The following is a 15,801-nucleotide window of genomic DNA, read 5'->3' as shown; positions in this document are numbered from 1 at the left end:
TCAAACGCCATCGACCAAAGCAGGAAGTGAAACCACTGGAAACGGGATAATTTGTCAAATGACCAGTTTTTTTCCCCATCAGCTTTTTGCTGACCGTCTTTTGTCAAAGTCACAGAAGTCAGCAGATGGCTGAAGTTTTGAAATAAAGGACATTTTGATATTAAGTTACGGAACATAACAGCAGCTTTATATTTAGCATCGTTATGTTTGACCTGACATGTTTGCCGCTATGCCGCTCTAGGGCCAAGCAGCTGTGTTCACAATAAAGACATTCAACTCAATATGAAGAGGTCAAGACTAGTTAACATCTTTCTTCCATCGTATTTTCTACCGACTGCTCACAGCTTCTTAGAAAAACAGTTGATGACGAAACCGTAAACTTTCCATTTAAATGTTTAAGCCTCAAAGAGGCTTTTCATCACGGCAAACCTGATTATTGGGTTTCATCCAAGACGTCGTTTAACATGAGAGATTTTCCCCCTCAGATTAGAGAAGCAAGAAACTTGTGCCGTAAGGAGTTTTGCTCTTGATATTTTGTCCATCTTGTCATAAAACCTGTGAAGTTAAAAGAAGCAGAACTCCTAGAATCAACCAGTCTGTGAAATAACCAGACGAGGTTTTTTTGTTTCCGTCATTCGGATTCTTGCAGATTAAGTGGAAATTGGCAGAATCATCGACAATGTTCCTGTTATACTTCTCTTTAGTTTCATTTTCACCAAAATGACTTTGATAAACGATACCGACCTCAACCAGAAAAAAATAAAGTCTTCTGTGCCTCGACTCGGTCCGTCTTACTTCCCCATCGTTTTCCAGATGGGGAAAACGAAACAAACTTGCAGAAATGTCAGAAATGTCAACTTTTATTGTTATTTATGTATTTATTGCCAGCTACTCCAGCGGGAAAGTAAACATTGATGAGTAATTTCAATCATTTTAAAATACCAAGAATCACATTTCTATGACGGTACAGGCTGAACAATTCAAAATAATAAAACGAATACATCTTTCGACTGCCTACATGACCTCGTGTACAACCTAACATACGGCTATGACAGCTGAGAATAACAGCAACATGTATAATATACGTTTAGCAATACTGAACAATTAAAGTAACGAAAACAAACATCAAAAACCGAGGAGAGGACTTTGATAAAAACAGGTTTGTTGACACAAAAGCAACACTGAGCATTTTCAAAGAGGTTTGCTCTATTTAAAGCTAAAGCGCTTAGCTTGGTGTGCTACTGACAGAGTTATTGTCAGAGAACAGCATCGGTTCTCGTCTGGAAAACAGATTTAAAGCGCTTTGACAACTAGCCGATACCATAATGACCCAAAACATAACAGTAAATCCACCAGGAACTGTCAGAAAGCGACGAAAATGAAAGCTTTGGGCCAGAAGAAAGCTGATGCTTTGATTTTATGAGATGCTGTGAGATCATTTCAAACAATAAACCTCCCTCCAAAAAATCTTAGAGGTAGAAGGGAGGAGTGAAGAAATATCTCCTTAAACTGGTGGCAAGGACAAGCAGACGGATAACAGAAGCTAGCTATCGGGAGTCAACTTTCTCAGTTGGAGGACCTGTTGGTTAATATCTTCTGCAAACCAAGGTAACAACTGCTGTGCAACAACAGTTGAATAACTTTCTAAATAATAAAAAACAAACTTATTAGGATATTTGAACTTCAAAGAGCTGATATCTAACAGGACGTCCTCGTTTTGAGACGCTTTCAGTTACCAGAGGGACATAAAACTGACATCACATCCTCAATGTTCCCAACCAGGATTGGAGCCGTTTTCAGCTCACGTCGTTCGTTTTCCCTCCACATGCAGGTTGTGTTTGGCAGAAACCGTGACTTCTCGTGTGTCTCTGTGCCGCTTTCCTCTCAGTAAGTGGCACGGCGAGCTTAGCTTCGGCGTAATCCTCTCTGAGAGGATCGGATCTGTTGAACGGAGGGCGAAAAATAATCACCTGGTGATGGAGCGGGAACGATCAGCTGCTTCACCGGGGTCACCGGTTAGGCCTTTCGCCTCAATCGAGCCACAAATTAATCTCGTTTTCCAAACTCTCCGCTCGGCAGCCTTGAAGCTTGCGATGAGCAAATCATTTACTGGCAGCAAACAGATAAACAAATGAAAGCCCAGAGTCTAGGATTTATGCACTCTGAGGTTTTTTTTGTTTTGTTTTGTTTTTTTTGCTAGCAAAGCAGAAACAAATCTGTGGAAGTGAGATCGTCTGTAGTGCGTACAGGTCGATCGATTGGACGACAGTCTGCTGAAATACGGATAAATCATTCATAAATACTACAACTTCATGTCAAACATTTTTAGAACCTGCATAAAAAAACCTTAATATCTGATTAAGCTTAATGTTGTGGTTTACTTCACAAGAAAACTGGGTCAGCTAGCAACACAATAAATCCCTTCAAATGACACGATTCTCTTAAAAAGATAAATAAAATTTATTTAACTTGTCAGATAACTCTTAGGAAGCCATATTTTTGTAGAAACGGCTGTGTCAATTTTCTCCATAAAAACATTCTCCTTTTTTATTATTATTTTTAAAATATACATTATGACTAGTAGCTAAGTTAGTTTCGCAGCCTAATGCAATTTATTTATTAATTAAATTCCGGAAACTTCAATGAGTCGCGTAAATTGCCATCGTTTCCCAGAGGCAACAAAGTGCCAGTTTTGAAAAGTGCGTAGTTGTCCTGAGGCAACTCTGAATCGCTATCCTATCACCATGGCAACGTTAAATTTTGGTAGATAGAGCTTAAATGTACCGTGGTCATTTTTATTTGAAATAAAAATCAGGGTCCGTCCCATTTTCCTCGTGTTTTCTCTTACTGTATTTTTTAAATTAACAAACCTAAAACATTCCCCCCAAAAAATGCTTCGTTTATTTTAAGACAACTGATCTCATGGTCTTCCTATAGGTGGTTGGTTCTGGCTAATCAAATTCACTGGAACTTCTTATGATTCCTTTAGAATAAATGGAACAGTTAAAAATGTAACTATTTCAACATTTTTCCAAATAGGTTTGCTTCAACACAAAACTTGTGAAACTTTAACAGAAACTGCAGGTGTGTGTTTGTGTCTGGTGAATTTTTGGTTAAAAGAACAATGTTTGTTAAAATTACTCACAGTGGGCAGAGTATCCAGATGTTTTACCCAATAGTAGCGATACTTGATAATAAAATTAATCAAGTAAACGTAGTTACAACACTGCCAAAAGTATTGTTTCTACCCCAAAAGTTACTAGTGTTGAGAATAAATAATTCTGTGTTTTTCCATCTATCTCTTTTAGCTAGTTGCTAGGCTAAAGCTAAAGGAAATGACATGTTAGGAAACGCCCTCAAAGCTCGGGTTAAAGGAAGTGACACACTAGGAAACGCCCTCTTTAGGACGTAGCTTAGACAGAAGCTAACAAAGAGAATGGAAAACTTTTGTTTGATGCAATTTTGTCCTGCTAACTCCTAAAGGTAGCATGCGAAATGGAGCAGCTGTATTTTGGTATTAATAAATGGAATTCAACTCACTGACTCGTCTTCAACCATCAAGAACTCAGCATGGAGAACAGGTCGTTCTCCACACTCGTTAAAAGCAGCTGGTTACTGTTACTCTCAATCTTTGATGCTGGAGGAAAGAAAGTTCCAGAAAGTAAATCCTCATAATCAAGTGTCACACAGATCACAAATAGGATGAACACAGGATTTCATATTCATTTATCGATGGAAATCAACAGGATGTGTTCGGAAGGTAATCTGAATTATGCTGCCAAGTAAAAACCTCTAACGCTAATTTAAACATCGGAAAGGAGAAAATCGAGTTGTGGATGGAGTGACGGTGCCGTCTCCCTCCGTAGATCCTCTCTCCTCATTGATCCTCAAACACTTCCTGCCGGAAGGACGGATCGACGGCCGCTCCTCCTCACATCCCTCCTCCACACTCTGTTCAGATCGACATCTTAACCTCTATTCCTCTTAATTTCCCCTCCGCTGAAACAAGATGTCTCGGCTTCATCTTTTTTGCGCTTAATGCGCCGCTCTGCTGGAATAGCATGACCTCCTCCTGAGAGCCGTTCAGACTCTGACTGCAAACGGGGCGGCACACTATGAGGAGCGAGAAACGAAGCCGATTTCCCGTAAAAGCTTCTTAAGTGGTTGAGATAGAAACTGGCCTCTCGGGGCTGTTTGATGATCAGCGTGTTAGCGGGATTTTAATAAGCAGAATCTGGTCCTTCTTTACCATCTCCAGACCAGAATCTCCTGTGACGCTCAGCTACAACAACACACCTCCGTCCAGGCTAGCCAGTTTCTGTCAAGTAAAGCTCTGTGACGCTTCCGCATCTTTCGGGTTCTTACCTGTTGGACAATATCGAAGTTTTATCGCGATATTTTGCGGTACTATCGTGATATCGATAAAAGTGATAGGAACTATTTATTGCTTTGTTTTTAGCCAACTGTACGGATATGCTACATAGCACAGCATTAGCAGACAAACACAAACACTTATCTTGAAAAACATCCATCTTCAGGACACCAGGCACATAAAGAAGTGTGATTTATAACGCTACGCTGCACACAGTAACCGGATTTATTCATATTTTCAAATTTATCCATACTCTCAATGAACAAAAGGTGGAAAAAATAGTAAAACTGACAACCTAAAATATATTGACGGTTTTGGGGGCAGAAGGGCGGACCCAATTAATCGGAATTTGTTGACAATAATAAATTCTTATGATGGAACTTTATCGTGATAAATGATAAACAATATGATAAATGCCCAGTTTGTTACCTTACAGGCACTAATTTCACAATATTTTATTGGGATTTTTGTGCAATAGCAAAAAGACCATTTTCAAAGTCATGGTACAGATTCTCAACTAGATGAGACCTGGACTTTGACTAGGCTATTCTAAGCGTATCATTGTAGCCCTGACTGTACTGGTTCTTCTTAAAAGTAATCTTCCAGCATAACCTTAAACTTTTTTCAGCCTCCAACAAGTTTTCTCTCAGGATGGTCCTGCGATGAGCTTCATCACTTCTCCCATCAACTTTGAGCAGCTTTCCTGTCCCTGTTGGAGAAAGTTCAGATAAACACTTAGCAGTTTATTTGAATGTGCTTGATTTTTTTTTTTTTTTTTTTTAAATGTGTCGACTTCCTCAAGCTCTGGGTTTTAAGTTAAAAATGCATGCCACACTTTCCAGATTTTGTTTTAAAAAAAAAACATTTTATTTTAAATTCATAAATTGTTTTCCTTCTATTTCTTAGTTATGCCGCTGTGTGTTTTTGCCGGTCACATTAAATGCCAACAAACCGTAATTCATGGTTGTAACCTGATAAGGGTGAGAAAACCTTTGCGATTCAATCTGAGCCAACAAAACATCCCATAATAATAATAATAATCCTGTATGTGTACTGGGGCCGCAGATTCACCTGCGATCAACGAGGCGCCAAATTAGAAACGACCGGGATCCTCAGATGACCTGCTGCAGGAACACCGCGATGTGTGTGTGTGTGTGTGTGCGTGTGTTGGTGTGTGTGTGTGGGGGGGTGTGTGTGTATTCTCCGTTTGCGTCCTCCTACAGAGCTTTCAGGAGGCGATGTGTGTAATGATGTCATCCCATCCAAGCCCGGAGGGTTCGGCCCAAACATAACACCGGAAATAACAGCGTCAATGACACGGTAAACAACACGAGCGAACAACAGGAAAGACTCGACGTCAGGGCGCGCTCGTGTGCTGCAGAGATGAAAAAAAATGTGTTCCGGGTCTGACAACACCGAGACAGGGGCGTCTGGTGAACCGGATGGTTTGGTTTCTTTCTTTTGAATTGTTTTACAAATGCGTTTCATTTGAAATAGCAGAAAGATTTCTACTTGAAATGCATTTCACCACCGCAGCACCGCACTAAGAGCTGGACCTGCACATTATTACCTGCAACTGAAATCAGATCATTTCAGAAGTTTCATCAGATGCGGTTTTTTCATGGGCAGAATGGCTCACCGCCCAGGGCGGCACGGTCCAGGCGGGACGGCACACACAACAGAGAGAGAGAGAGAGCCCATTCCATCCTTTAGTATTCTCATCAATATCCTTGTAGTTTCTGTTGTCCTGATGGGTTAGTCAGTCAAATTCGGCATATTTGCAAATCTGTAATTAATTTAAGCATGCAAGTAAAGGTTGCAGGATGATGGATCCGGACTTGAGTGTAGAATGGAATAGAATAAAATAACTTTGTTGTGCCGACAACTGGAATCATGCAGATAAATGTAGGTCAGTAAGTTAGGAAATAATAATGAAAAATAAGAGAGACGGTACAGACAGGTCACACGTATAACTTTAAAATAAAACTTGCTATGTTCACACAGCAGGTGTTGATGCTCAATTTTGATCTTAAGTTTTAAAAAATATATATTTTAAAGCTGTTGAGCGATAGAGGCCGACACTATTGTTTCAAGATCGTGAGAAAGAAAAGCAAGGAAAACGACAGCACAACAAATCGGTCAGCGTCTCCTCTTAAAGCTGCAGTACTCAACTTTTATAAAACAAAGATTGTAAACAAAGATCGCCCTCTGCTGAAATGCGCAGCTCCCGGTCAGAAACAGCCAATCAGAGCCAAGGGGAGGGTCTTAGCGCTGTCAATCAGATTCACCCCAAAATAAGACCAGTCAGTGCTCAGAGAAAGAATGGGGGGGTGGGGGGGGAAACCCCCCAGGAGAACCATGAAGAGAAAATATGAGCAAGTCAAGATCCTCATGAAGACTGAATGCTGAAATGAAGTTCACACTTTGGAAGCATCCTTTTCCTCAAAACATATCTGTGTTTCTCAGCTAAAGTATTCATGCTGTGCTTCATAAATCAAGTTCAGATTCCCTATATAGAGAATAAAATTACTTTTGATTATTTCAAAGCAGTTTTTCTTTTTTTGGTGTGTGAGGGTTGAATTTGAATTAATTTAAATTTGGATTTTTTTTTCTTTTTGTGTCAATAAAGAGACGATGATCAAATCCATGACGCTCTCCCCGCAGTCAGACTCTGAATGTGGGGAGAGCGGCGGGTCAAGCGGAGACGTTTTTGGACTGAGCTCCGAATATCCGGCATCCGGACAGGCTTCGGTTCCGATCACGTGTCCGACTGAATCAGAGAGCAAGGGGAGCGTTTGGCATGGAGTCACCTGACAGAGGAGGCCTGTTGCCATCGCAACGCCGTGGCGACGGGGTGATGCAGAGGAGGAGGGGGCAAAAAAAAATCAACAACTTTAATGCACACAGAAAACGAGCGCGAGGATTTCAAAGGACGAGTGTTATGAGGAGCTGAAATATAATGAAGGGATTTCATTCTGAAACACAATATAGAAACACACTCCCACACACACACAGTGTTTGTATCCGCAGCAGTTTCTGGTTTGAGCTACTTAACGACACAAAAGGAGAGAAACGCTGAATGGGTCCGTCGATTCAATGAAAGCCCTGAATGAGATTTTCACAGCCGCAGAGGAATGAATGAAGACGGAGCCTCTGAATGGGAGAGGGAGCGGAGAGCTTACCTGGAGGAAGAAAAATAAAAAAAACAAGCAGAGAGGAACTGTTACATAATTCATCTCCCCCCGGAGGCTCTGCTGAAGCTCTGCATTCATTCAGGACACAGCGTGGAGGAATTCAGGCCCTCAAAGCAGCACAGACCACACACACACACACACAGGGCCGGGTTCACCAGGATGTGGGCCCCTGGGCTGCAACCAGGTATGGTGACATGGATCAGCAGCAACATTATGACCACTCACCTTATATCTTCAATTTATTTGAATAAATTGAAGATATACTCAAGTCTATCTTTACTCAAGTAGATCTTGAGTAAAGATAGACTTTAAATCAAGTAAATTGAAGATATAAGTGGATGGTGAGGGATGGTGAGATTCCCTGTGGGTTTGGAACCAGAGGAACTCCTTGACCTCTTCACCATGTCCCTCGAATCCTTTCTGAACAGTTCTGAGGTAGGAGGACAGCATTTCACTTACATGGTTTCTGCAGGTTTCACCAATTCAAATTTAAGGACTTTTTAAGACCACTATGAATGCAATTTAAGACCTGTATCACGACAGAAATGCACCAAAGAAAATCGCAAAGAAGCTATATATGTCGGCGAAGATAAGTATGTTCAGCCAACTGCAGATAAATTTACACTTCCCTAAAATGGACGTAAAAACATCTAGCTAATCCTACCCTTGATTTAGCTAGCATGAGCATATTAGCAGCTAATTAGCGACTGCCTTGAGTCATAGAACGCAGTGGAGATGTCTGCGCAAGTAACGGTAAAGTCCTGCAAGAAAATAAAAAAGCTACATGAAATAAATTAGATTAAATAGTCCTGCCACAACAAAATTTTAAACCAGGGACTGATGTATTTAAGATGAACTTAACCCCAATTAATTTAAGACATTTTCAGGACTTAATTTTGGACACATGAATTTAAGGACGCCCATAAAACATGGTGTTTTATGGGCGTCCTCTCAAGGGTGGGTGAATACAAATTTATACCTTCACATTTTTATTTGTGAAGACTCCTGTTAAACTGCACATTTAATTTCACACTTTAATTTTATGCACTATTTTTGTGTTGACCTACAGCATTATCCCCGTTAAACCCCAATAAAAATAAACAGTTTGTAGATGTTATGCAGAAAACGTTAAGATGCGTACAGGGACTATACTTCAGATTTCCCTGCAAAAACTCCTAACACGGTCACTTCACAGCCATGACAGATGAATGAGTCATATTGACAATAAAACACAGCTTCATTGCCCTTTGCTGAACCCCTGCTGGAAATGAAACAAACAAGAATATTTCAATCTATATATATATTTTTTTTTTTTGTAACCACCAAAGCAGATTACTTCCTCACTGGGGGAAATGCGACATGAAGGACCTCTCCCGTCAGATCAGTCTCAATAAAGAGAGCCGTCGTCCGCAGTAAAAATAACATCAGCGCCATTAGGCTTCACTCAAGACCTTTTGTTATTCCTGATGGAGGCTGGAGCAGCTGAGATAAGGGAAACGGAGTAAGTGCTGGAGCCCAGGAGGATGATGGGGGTTGAATGAGGTGTGTGGGGTTAAAGGTGAACGGCGATGCGGAGGGCAGGATGAGGCCGTAATTGTGCTGAGATAGCTCGCCGTCTGCTCTGATTGATAAGCAAAACGAGGACGAGACGCAGCGAAAAGTGGAGGAGGAGGATTAGGAGGATGAGGAGGAGGAGGAAGAGTGCCAGGCTCTAATGGCCGCACGCTGAGGCGCTCCTGAAGAGGAGGCGTCTCATGAATAATGCAGACGGGAGGGAGGGGAGCTTTAAGTGGGGCTGCCGACGTTTAAATCTCCAATCAGCACATTGTGAGTTTTTTTTCTTCTTTTTTTTACTTTCACTGCAGTTATTAGTTGGTTGCTTTGAGGTCAAAAGGTCAGCAAGAGAAGCTCAAGTTATGCTAGAATATGGCCGCCTGGAAAAAAGCAACACTTCTCTCTGGGTACTCTTGCTTCCTCTCAGTTAAAACAAACATGACGCTCTCAAAGTGGGTTTGTCCTCCTGTGTGTGCATCCGTGTTGCTTTGGGGCTGAGCATAATTTTAATTTTCGTCCTCCATATATTACAAAAATAAAGTAGATTTTTGTTGCTCATCTTCAGCTAAAGTCTGTCAACTTAAACCTGCTTTTCCACTTCAACGCCTCCATACAATATTCTATTCTTTATGTGAAATATAAACGCTTATGTTGACATTTTTGACACCACTACACTTCAATGTATTTTATATGATAAACCAACCAAAATACAAATGAAATTATACAAAAATAGTGTTCCATGTGTTTACATTTGCTCCTGTTACTCATATATGCCTCTAAATAAAATCCAAATAGTAGCAATTTTCTTCATTAGTCGCCTCACTTGGTTTTCCAATGTGCAATTTGTTCTTTGCATAATCCTGGCCTAGTGGCTGAATTTATCTGAAAACGCAAGAAGTCGGTTTCAGGCACAGAACTTTGTACGCAGGCTTGAAGTGAATGCTCTGAATCATTTCGTTCAGACTGAGCTGCTGTGCATTATGGGGTTTGTAGTTCTGCTTCAGAGAAATCACTCGATTCCTGTGGGAAGACTTTGAATTATGGGGAGGGAAAAAAACTGGTGTGGACTGCTTCATAATAATAAAAGTGAAAGAAGCAATAAACAGACCAACACACACATTTAAGATTCATCTAAATTTAATCGTTTAATCGTAAAATTTAAAGGTTTTGGGAAATCTGCCTGTGTTTAAAATCTTAAAAGAAAATGAAGCCTTTGGAGAAGCTTTAAGTGTAGAAACGGCAAAATCCACCAGCTACAAGGATGGAAGACGAACAGATTGATGAAACAAATGGATAACATATAGAAATTAAAATATTTTTCCAATATTTCTAATATTATGCATCTCTTGGTGTATTTGAAATAGTCTTTCGAGTTGAAAAGGAGCAGGCAGAAGTTTACCTCTGTCTGCTCCGTTTCATTCACAATTTCTGTTTGTTGCTACATGAACTATATTCATATTTGTTACTGGATGAATGAAACAGAAAATAGAATGAAATGTTAATTTCTCGTCCACCTGCAATGGTTTTTGTCTTCTCACCTTATTTTGCGACGCACACGTCGACAATAATATGCTGCATCGGTCACGTTATTGTGTTTGAACCACAAACCTGACATATAAATGCAATTAATAATTCAGATGTGGGAGGAAGAGAGCAGGGGTGCCACATACGGAGGCCAGAGTCCATGATGCAGCGGCTCCAGGTTTAACTCCTGACCCATGAAGCCCAGCACTTTAAAAGGAGAGAAAAATCACTTCTAGACGTAAATAAAAGCTGAAGGGAAACGGGCAGAAATAAAGCAGCTACGGCTCGGAACGGGGACAAAACGACAACACTCCACAGCAAACTGCTGCATGGTCTTTATTTAGAATACAGCTGCAAGGATGGAAAGGGAGGAGTAAGCAGGAAAACATGCACAGTAATGTCCTTAAGGATGACAGACTCAGTAACTCAAATCATTGCAGTGACATCAGTCAGGAAGTCACAGTAACCAGAGGATCTCTGCACCACAGAAAAATCAATGAAACTGCAGCCAATTCACTTCTAAACGCCGTAAATCAAGAAAAAACTGTATTCATACCACCACCGTGATCAGATCTTATTTCTACTGCTAACCTGTCACCATAGAAACCGTTAAAAAAAATGGCTACCCTGGTCCCTTTAACTACACTAACCTTCATTAAACCAGAACACAATGTCAACACCATTTTCAGTATATAAGTGATCCAAAACCAGCAAGTCATAAACCTAGACCAGTAAAGCGTTTGCAGTTTATTAGAGAGAAGGAAACGGGGAATGAAAAGCTCAACTGTCCACAGCCTTAAAACGCCCTCTGGTGGACAGAAGAGCTACTGCAACCAGAGAGGAGGAGAATCGACTTCTGAAGCAAGAGGAGAGCTGCTCTAAAGCTTGTGCCGAAGCGGGGCAGCCTAAAGGTTCTGGTCGTTCTCATGGAAGCGGTGGAGGTGGTCAGCATACCTGGGAGGAAAATGGAGAAAAACATTTTTAATTTTTTTTTTTTTTAGTTAGCAGGATGTTTGAGCCTTCAAAGCCAAGAGCAGGACGAACGCTGACTTTTTAGCACAGAAAGCGGTGCAGTCTCTGCCGATGCTCTCGCTCCAAGCAGTCTTGTACAACACCTGGGGAAAAAAATAAAATAATTCAAGATTTAAAAAAAACAACAAAAAAACAACCAGTGAGTCCCTTTTCTCTAAAGCTAAACTTCACACAGTGGTTTAAACGTTCCTTACCAGGAAGACCAAGAGGTGCAGGAACAGGGTGTAGAAGAAGGCGATGGTTCTGGCCATCTTGTTGGAGAGGATCACACGGCCCTGGGTACAGAGAGCAGTGTGTGGGTCTGAGTGGCATCAAACACAGAGACAGAGGGATTCTCTTAGACCGAGACGCACCAGACTGAGAGTTGCTTTGTCCCAAGGGCTGAGGCTCAGGTATCGACGTTGACGCTCCTGAACACAACATCAATGTCACAGAAACAGACAATTATCCAGCTTGACCCACATCCAGGGTTATTTATATTTTAAATTGAAACTCTTTCAAAGGTGAATTAGGACTATTAGAATGAAAAAATGCATTTTAAACACTAGGTGTATGTAGCCACTACTGATGATGGCTTCTCTTCCTTCTTGCTTTCAACTCGTATGGACTCCTTCCTTCCCTTCAGCTCACAGATCTGACCTCTTCCGTATATCTACCTTTAAACCACTAAAGGTTGGTTGGATTTCTGCAAATTACAGATGGACTGAAAAGGTGGCAACGAATGAAACACTGAATCAGAAACTTTAGGTAAAATATTGTTGTTTTTAAATAAGGGGAAAAACAACTATTCGGACTCTACTGAGAGCACTCAGGACTGCTTGTGCTGAGTAAAGTGCGCTGCGTGTCTCATACTCTCTTGCTGAAGGAAGCAAATGGATCCAGTCTCTCCTCGTACTGGGAGGAGTAGCGCATCACAGTGTCGTCGCTGCCTCCGGCCTGAAAACAACAACATGGACAGATTTTAGTTTCCCTTCATGCTCTCTTCCGGGATCAACCTCCAAAAGAGCGAGGGAAGACCCACTCTGCCTGGGTAGCTCTGCAGGAACTTGATTTTCTCGTAGAGTTTGATGTTGTCGCCCCTCAGGCTGTCCAGCTCGCCCTGCAGGGCCTGCATGGTCTGCTGCATGGAGCGGCTCTCCTGCAGGGGTCGATAGGAGAACGCATGAGGAAGACTCCATCCGGTAGAAACATAAACGGGGACACGTTTAAGGTCTGTGTGAGCGACTCACGGCTTCCAGCTCCTGGTTCCGAGAGCGGAAACGCTCCCTCTGGCTGGAGATGATGGACAGCAGAGAGTCCATCTGGCCCTGGGGAAGCTCAGGCTGAGGGGTCGCGCCTGAACCTGGAGGTGACGGGCCACAGACATCACCTCAACACCAAACTATTATGGACTTTAGTTGTTTACATACAGGTGGAGTTGTAAACCGGGTATCTGCAGGTTTCAGCTAATCAAATATAAGAGATTTTAAGATCGTTTTAATGCCACCCTGAATGAAATTTAAGACCTAAAACAAAACTAAATATATGGGATTTTGGGGAGAACGTGCTGCATTACAATCGAGGATAGCAAAAACTGAACTCAGCTTCATCCCCATGGCAGAGGCAAAAATACTAGCTAGTTAGCTAGCAAGGGTTTATTAGCAGTGTGTTAGCAATAGCCTCAATCGCCTCGGGTCACAGAACGCAATAAAGGTGTTTGTGAGTCACAGAAAAGTCCCGGGAGAATTAAAAAAAACTACATAAAATAATGCTACCACAACAAAGTTTAAGACCTGTGATTAATGTAGTTAAGACCAACTTACATTTTTAAAAAATTAATTCAAGACATTTTAAGGCTTCAATTTTAGATATGTGAATTTAGACTTTTTAAAGATGTGCGGACACCCGGTGAAAAGCCGATTTCTTTAATTTGTCTCATCAGAAGACAGAAAACAAACCTTCAGACCCTACACCACATGTAGTCTGTAATACGAGAGCCAAAATGAAAGAAAAATCTTTCAAAATTACATAACATTTGTACAAATTCTGCAGAAACTAATATTTTATCTTTGAGATTAAAATTTTTTTTATCTTAAATCAAGTAAAACCAAAAAAAACTTAATGTCTTTACTTCCCTTTTCTTACTACCAACCAGCCGTGGAGCTTCTTGTTATCCATTTTAATTAAACAATCCATCTTTATTGTAAATATAATCTGCCACAGATTAATAACGGATGTTTTTCTCTTGATCCGAATTTAAAAGGACAGAAAAAAATCTAACTAAAACAGAACAAAGTCAGTCGTGGCAAACGGAAGTTCAAATTTAGATTATTTTTATATATTTTTTTCTCATTATGATTGTAAAGTTAGACTTAATAAAAGGTGAGATTCCGATCAGGCAGCCTTCAGCAAGGTTTCCGTTGTAAAAAGCTGCTGAGGGATTTTGGCAGCGTGCTTTGGATTGCCATCAAGCTGTCACAGAAACTTTGCTTCCCATCGATAACCCCTGAGCCAAATCAAAGAACACTTGCCTTTCTGTTTTTAAGGGCTTGATTGTGTAAGCAGCACGCTGTCCTCTTTTAATCCTGCTGCAGCTCAGATTAGGCTGAAAGAAACTCTTGCTCTCTTGATTATCTGAGTTTCCTTCAATCTACTGCATAGTTAGTAATATATACTGTGTATATATATATATATATATATATATATATATATATATATACTATATATATATATATATATGTGTGTGTGTTGTGGGAGGATAAAGAGATTTCAGAAATAAAACATCTTATAGCACATACTGCTTTCCATTCAACTCTACAAATCTAAAAGAAAAACGTTGTACTTGTGGGACGGACGGGGTTTTTGTTTTATGAGGTAAGAAGTGTCTTTCTTGTAACGTCCACCTGTTTCCTTTGACAGAAACATGGCTGCTATCAACTGTGTTTTCTTCAGAGAGTAACCCAGACTCAGTGCTTCTTTGTTTAGCTGCGCTTCTTTCTTGGATGAAGGAAATGAACAATATATTGATACCATTGATTGCATAATATCTTCCTTTAAGTACCTCCGGCTCAGTTCTACTGCATCCCTTTCTTGGAAGAAAGCGACTGACATTTATTAGCGCCACTAACACCAACACTGACAATTCTTTGCTTTTCGCTTCAGCGGAAAGTACCACCAGTTCTGCTTTTAGCAACGTCTCCTTCCTAAGCTAAGCGACTGAGGAAGCTATTGATTAAGCTTAGTTTTTTTTCTGCCATGTTTAGCTGTCTCTCTTTGCAGAACAAAAACCAATGGTGGAGTTATTGCTGCCATCGACTTCGTGTTCCCTTCGTTTTCCTTTTTCATTTAAAGTCCTCTTGGCTTCTCTCTCCTGTATTTCTTTCTAGAAAGAAGCTACTGACTGATCTGTTTCTGTCACAGCTATACATGGTGGGCTCTTTGTAATCCTAATAGGAAGTGCCCCCTGCTCAGTGCTGCTGATGCGGTTGGTTTTTCTATCAATGAGAAAGTACGCCCGACCCAGTGCTTCAAAGTTTAGCTGCACCTTTCTCACTAATGTACAATGTAATGTAACTTATGCCTAAGGTAGAAACATTGTGCATCTTTGAATTGACTCTCCAAAGGAAAGTACTCACTGCAAAGTGCTTCTGTTTAGAGAAGTGCATCCTTCCTGGTTGACTCCATTTAACCCTTGTTATCATTACCTTGTTCCTCAAAGCCTTTGCTACTGCTGACTTTGTGTATGCTTAGTTTTTCTTTCTGATAAAAGGTACGCCTGGTCCAATGCTTCTCTAACAGTTTATAACTATATTATATTAGAATTAGGATTTAACTGAACTAAATCTGATCACATTGAAACCAACTTGAATCATGTTTGTCTGCAGAAGTGACTCGGTACGACATGGTTGCCGTGGACGCACCTGCAAATGCAGCGGAGGCCTCTTTGATGGGCTCCGGGATGTTGCCCATGCTGCCGACCTCCGACCCGTCGGCGTCAGGCCGCGACAGGGAGGACATGGCCTGGATGGTGCTCAGGTCGTGCTCCAGCTTCATTATGAGCTCCTTCTGCTCGGCGCTGGTGTGCACCGCGGCTGAAAACTCCACCTGCAGCTCGGAGTAGCGGCCTGTGGAGCGCACGAGATCAGT

General features: G+C 41.1%; 1 protein-coding gene across 1 annotated transcript in view; it reads right to left on the bottom strand.

The window, feature by feature from the left end:
- Window positions 1–10,963: 10,963 nt before the first annotated feature.
- cux1b (cut-like homeobox 1b) overlaps window positions 10,964–15,801 on the bottom strand; it is a 94,946-nt gene continuing 90,108 nt past the window's right edge. Inside the window, exons 15-22 of the mRNA XM_032590407.1 lie at window positions 15,576–15,779; window positions 12,906–13,018; window positions 12,698–12,814; window positions 12,529–12,612; window positions 12,030–12,086; window positions 11,871–11,951; window positions 11,695–11,759; window positions 10,964–11,598 (exon numbers count right to left, since the gene is read on the bottom strand). Coding sequence (XP_032446298.1) covers window positions 11,550–11,598; window positions 11,695–11,759; window positions 11,871–11,951; window positions 12,030–12,086; window positions 12,529–12,612; window positions 12,698–12,814; window positions 12,906–13,018; window positions 15,576–15,779 — 770 coding nt within the window. The 3' untranslated portion in view covers window positions 10,964–11,549. The remainder of the gene's footprint in view (window positions 11,599–11,694; window positions 11,760–11,870; window positions 11,952–12,029; window positions 12,087–12,528; window positions 12,613–12,697; window positions 12,815–12,905; window positions 13,019–15,575; window positions 15,780–15,801) is intronic.

Source organism: Xiphophorus hellerii, chromosome 18 (assembly GCF_003331165.1).
Source record: "Xiphophorus hellerii strain 12219 chromosome 18, Xiphophorus_hellerii-4.1, whole genome shotgun sequence".
In the NCBI taxonomy this organism is placed as follows: Eukaryota; Metazoa; Chordata; class Actinopteri; order Cyprinodontiformes; family Poeciliidae; genus Xiphophorus; species Xiphophorus hellerii.
Note: the sequence above shows the minus strand (reverse complement) of the source record. Positions and strands in the feature narration are given on the sequence as shown.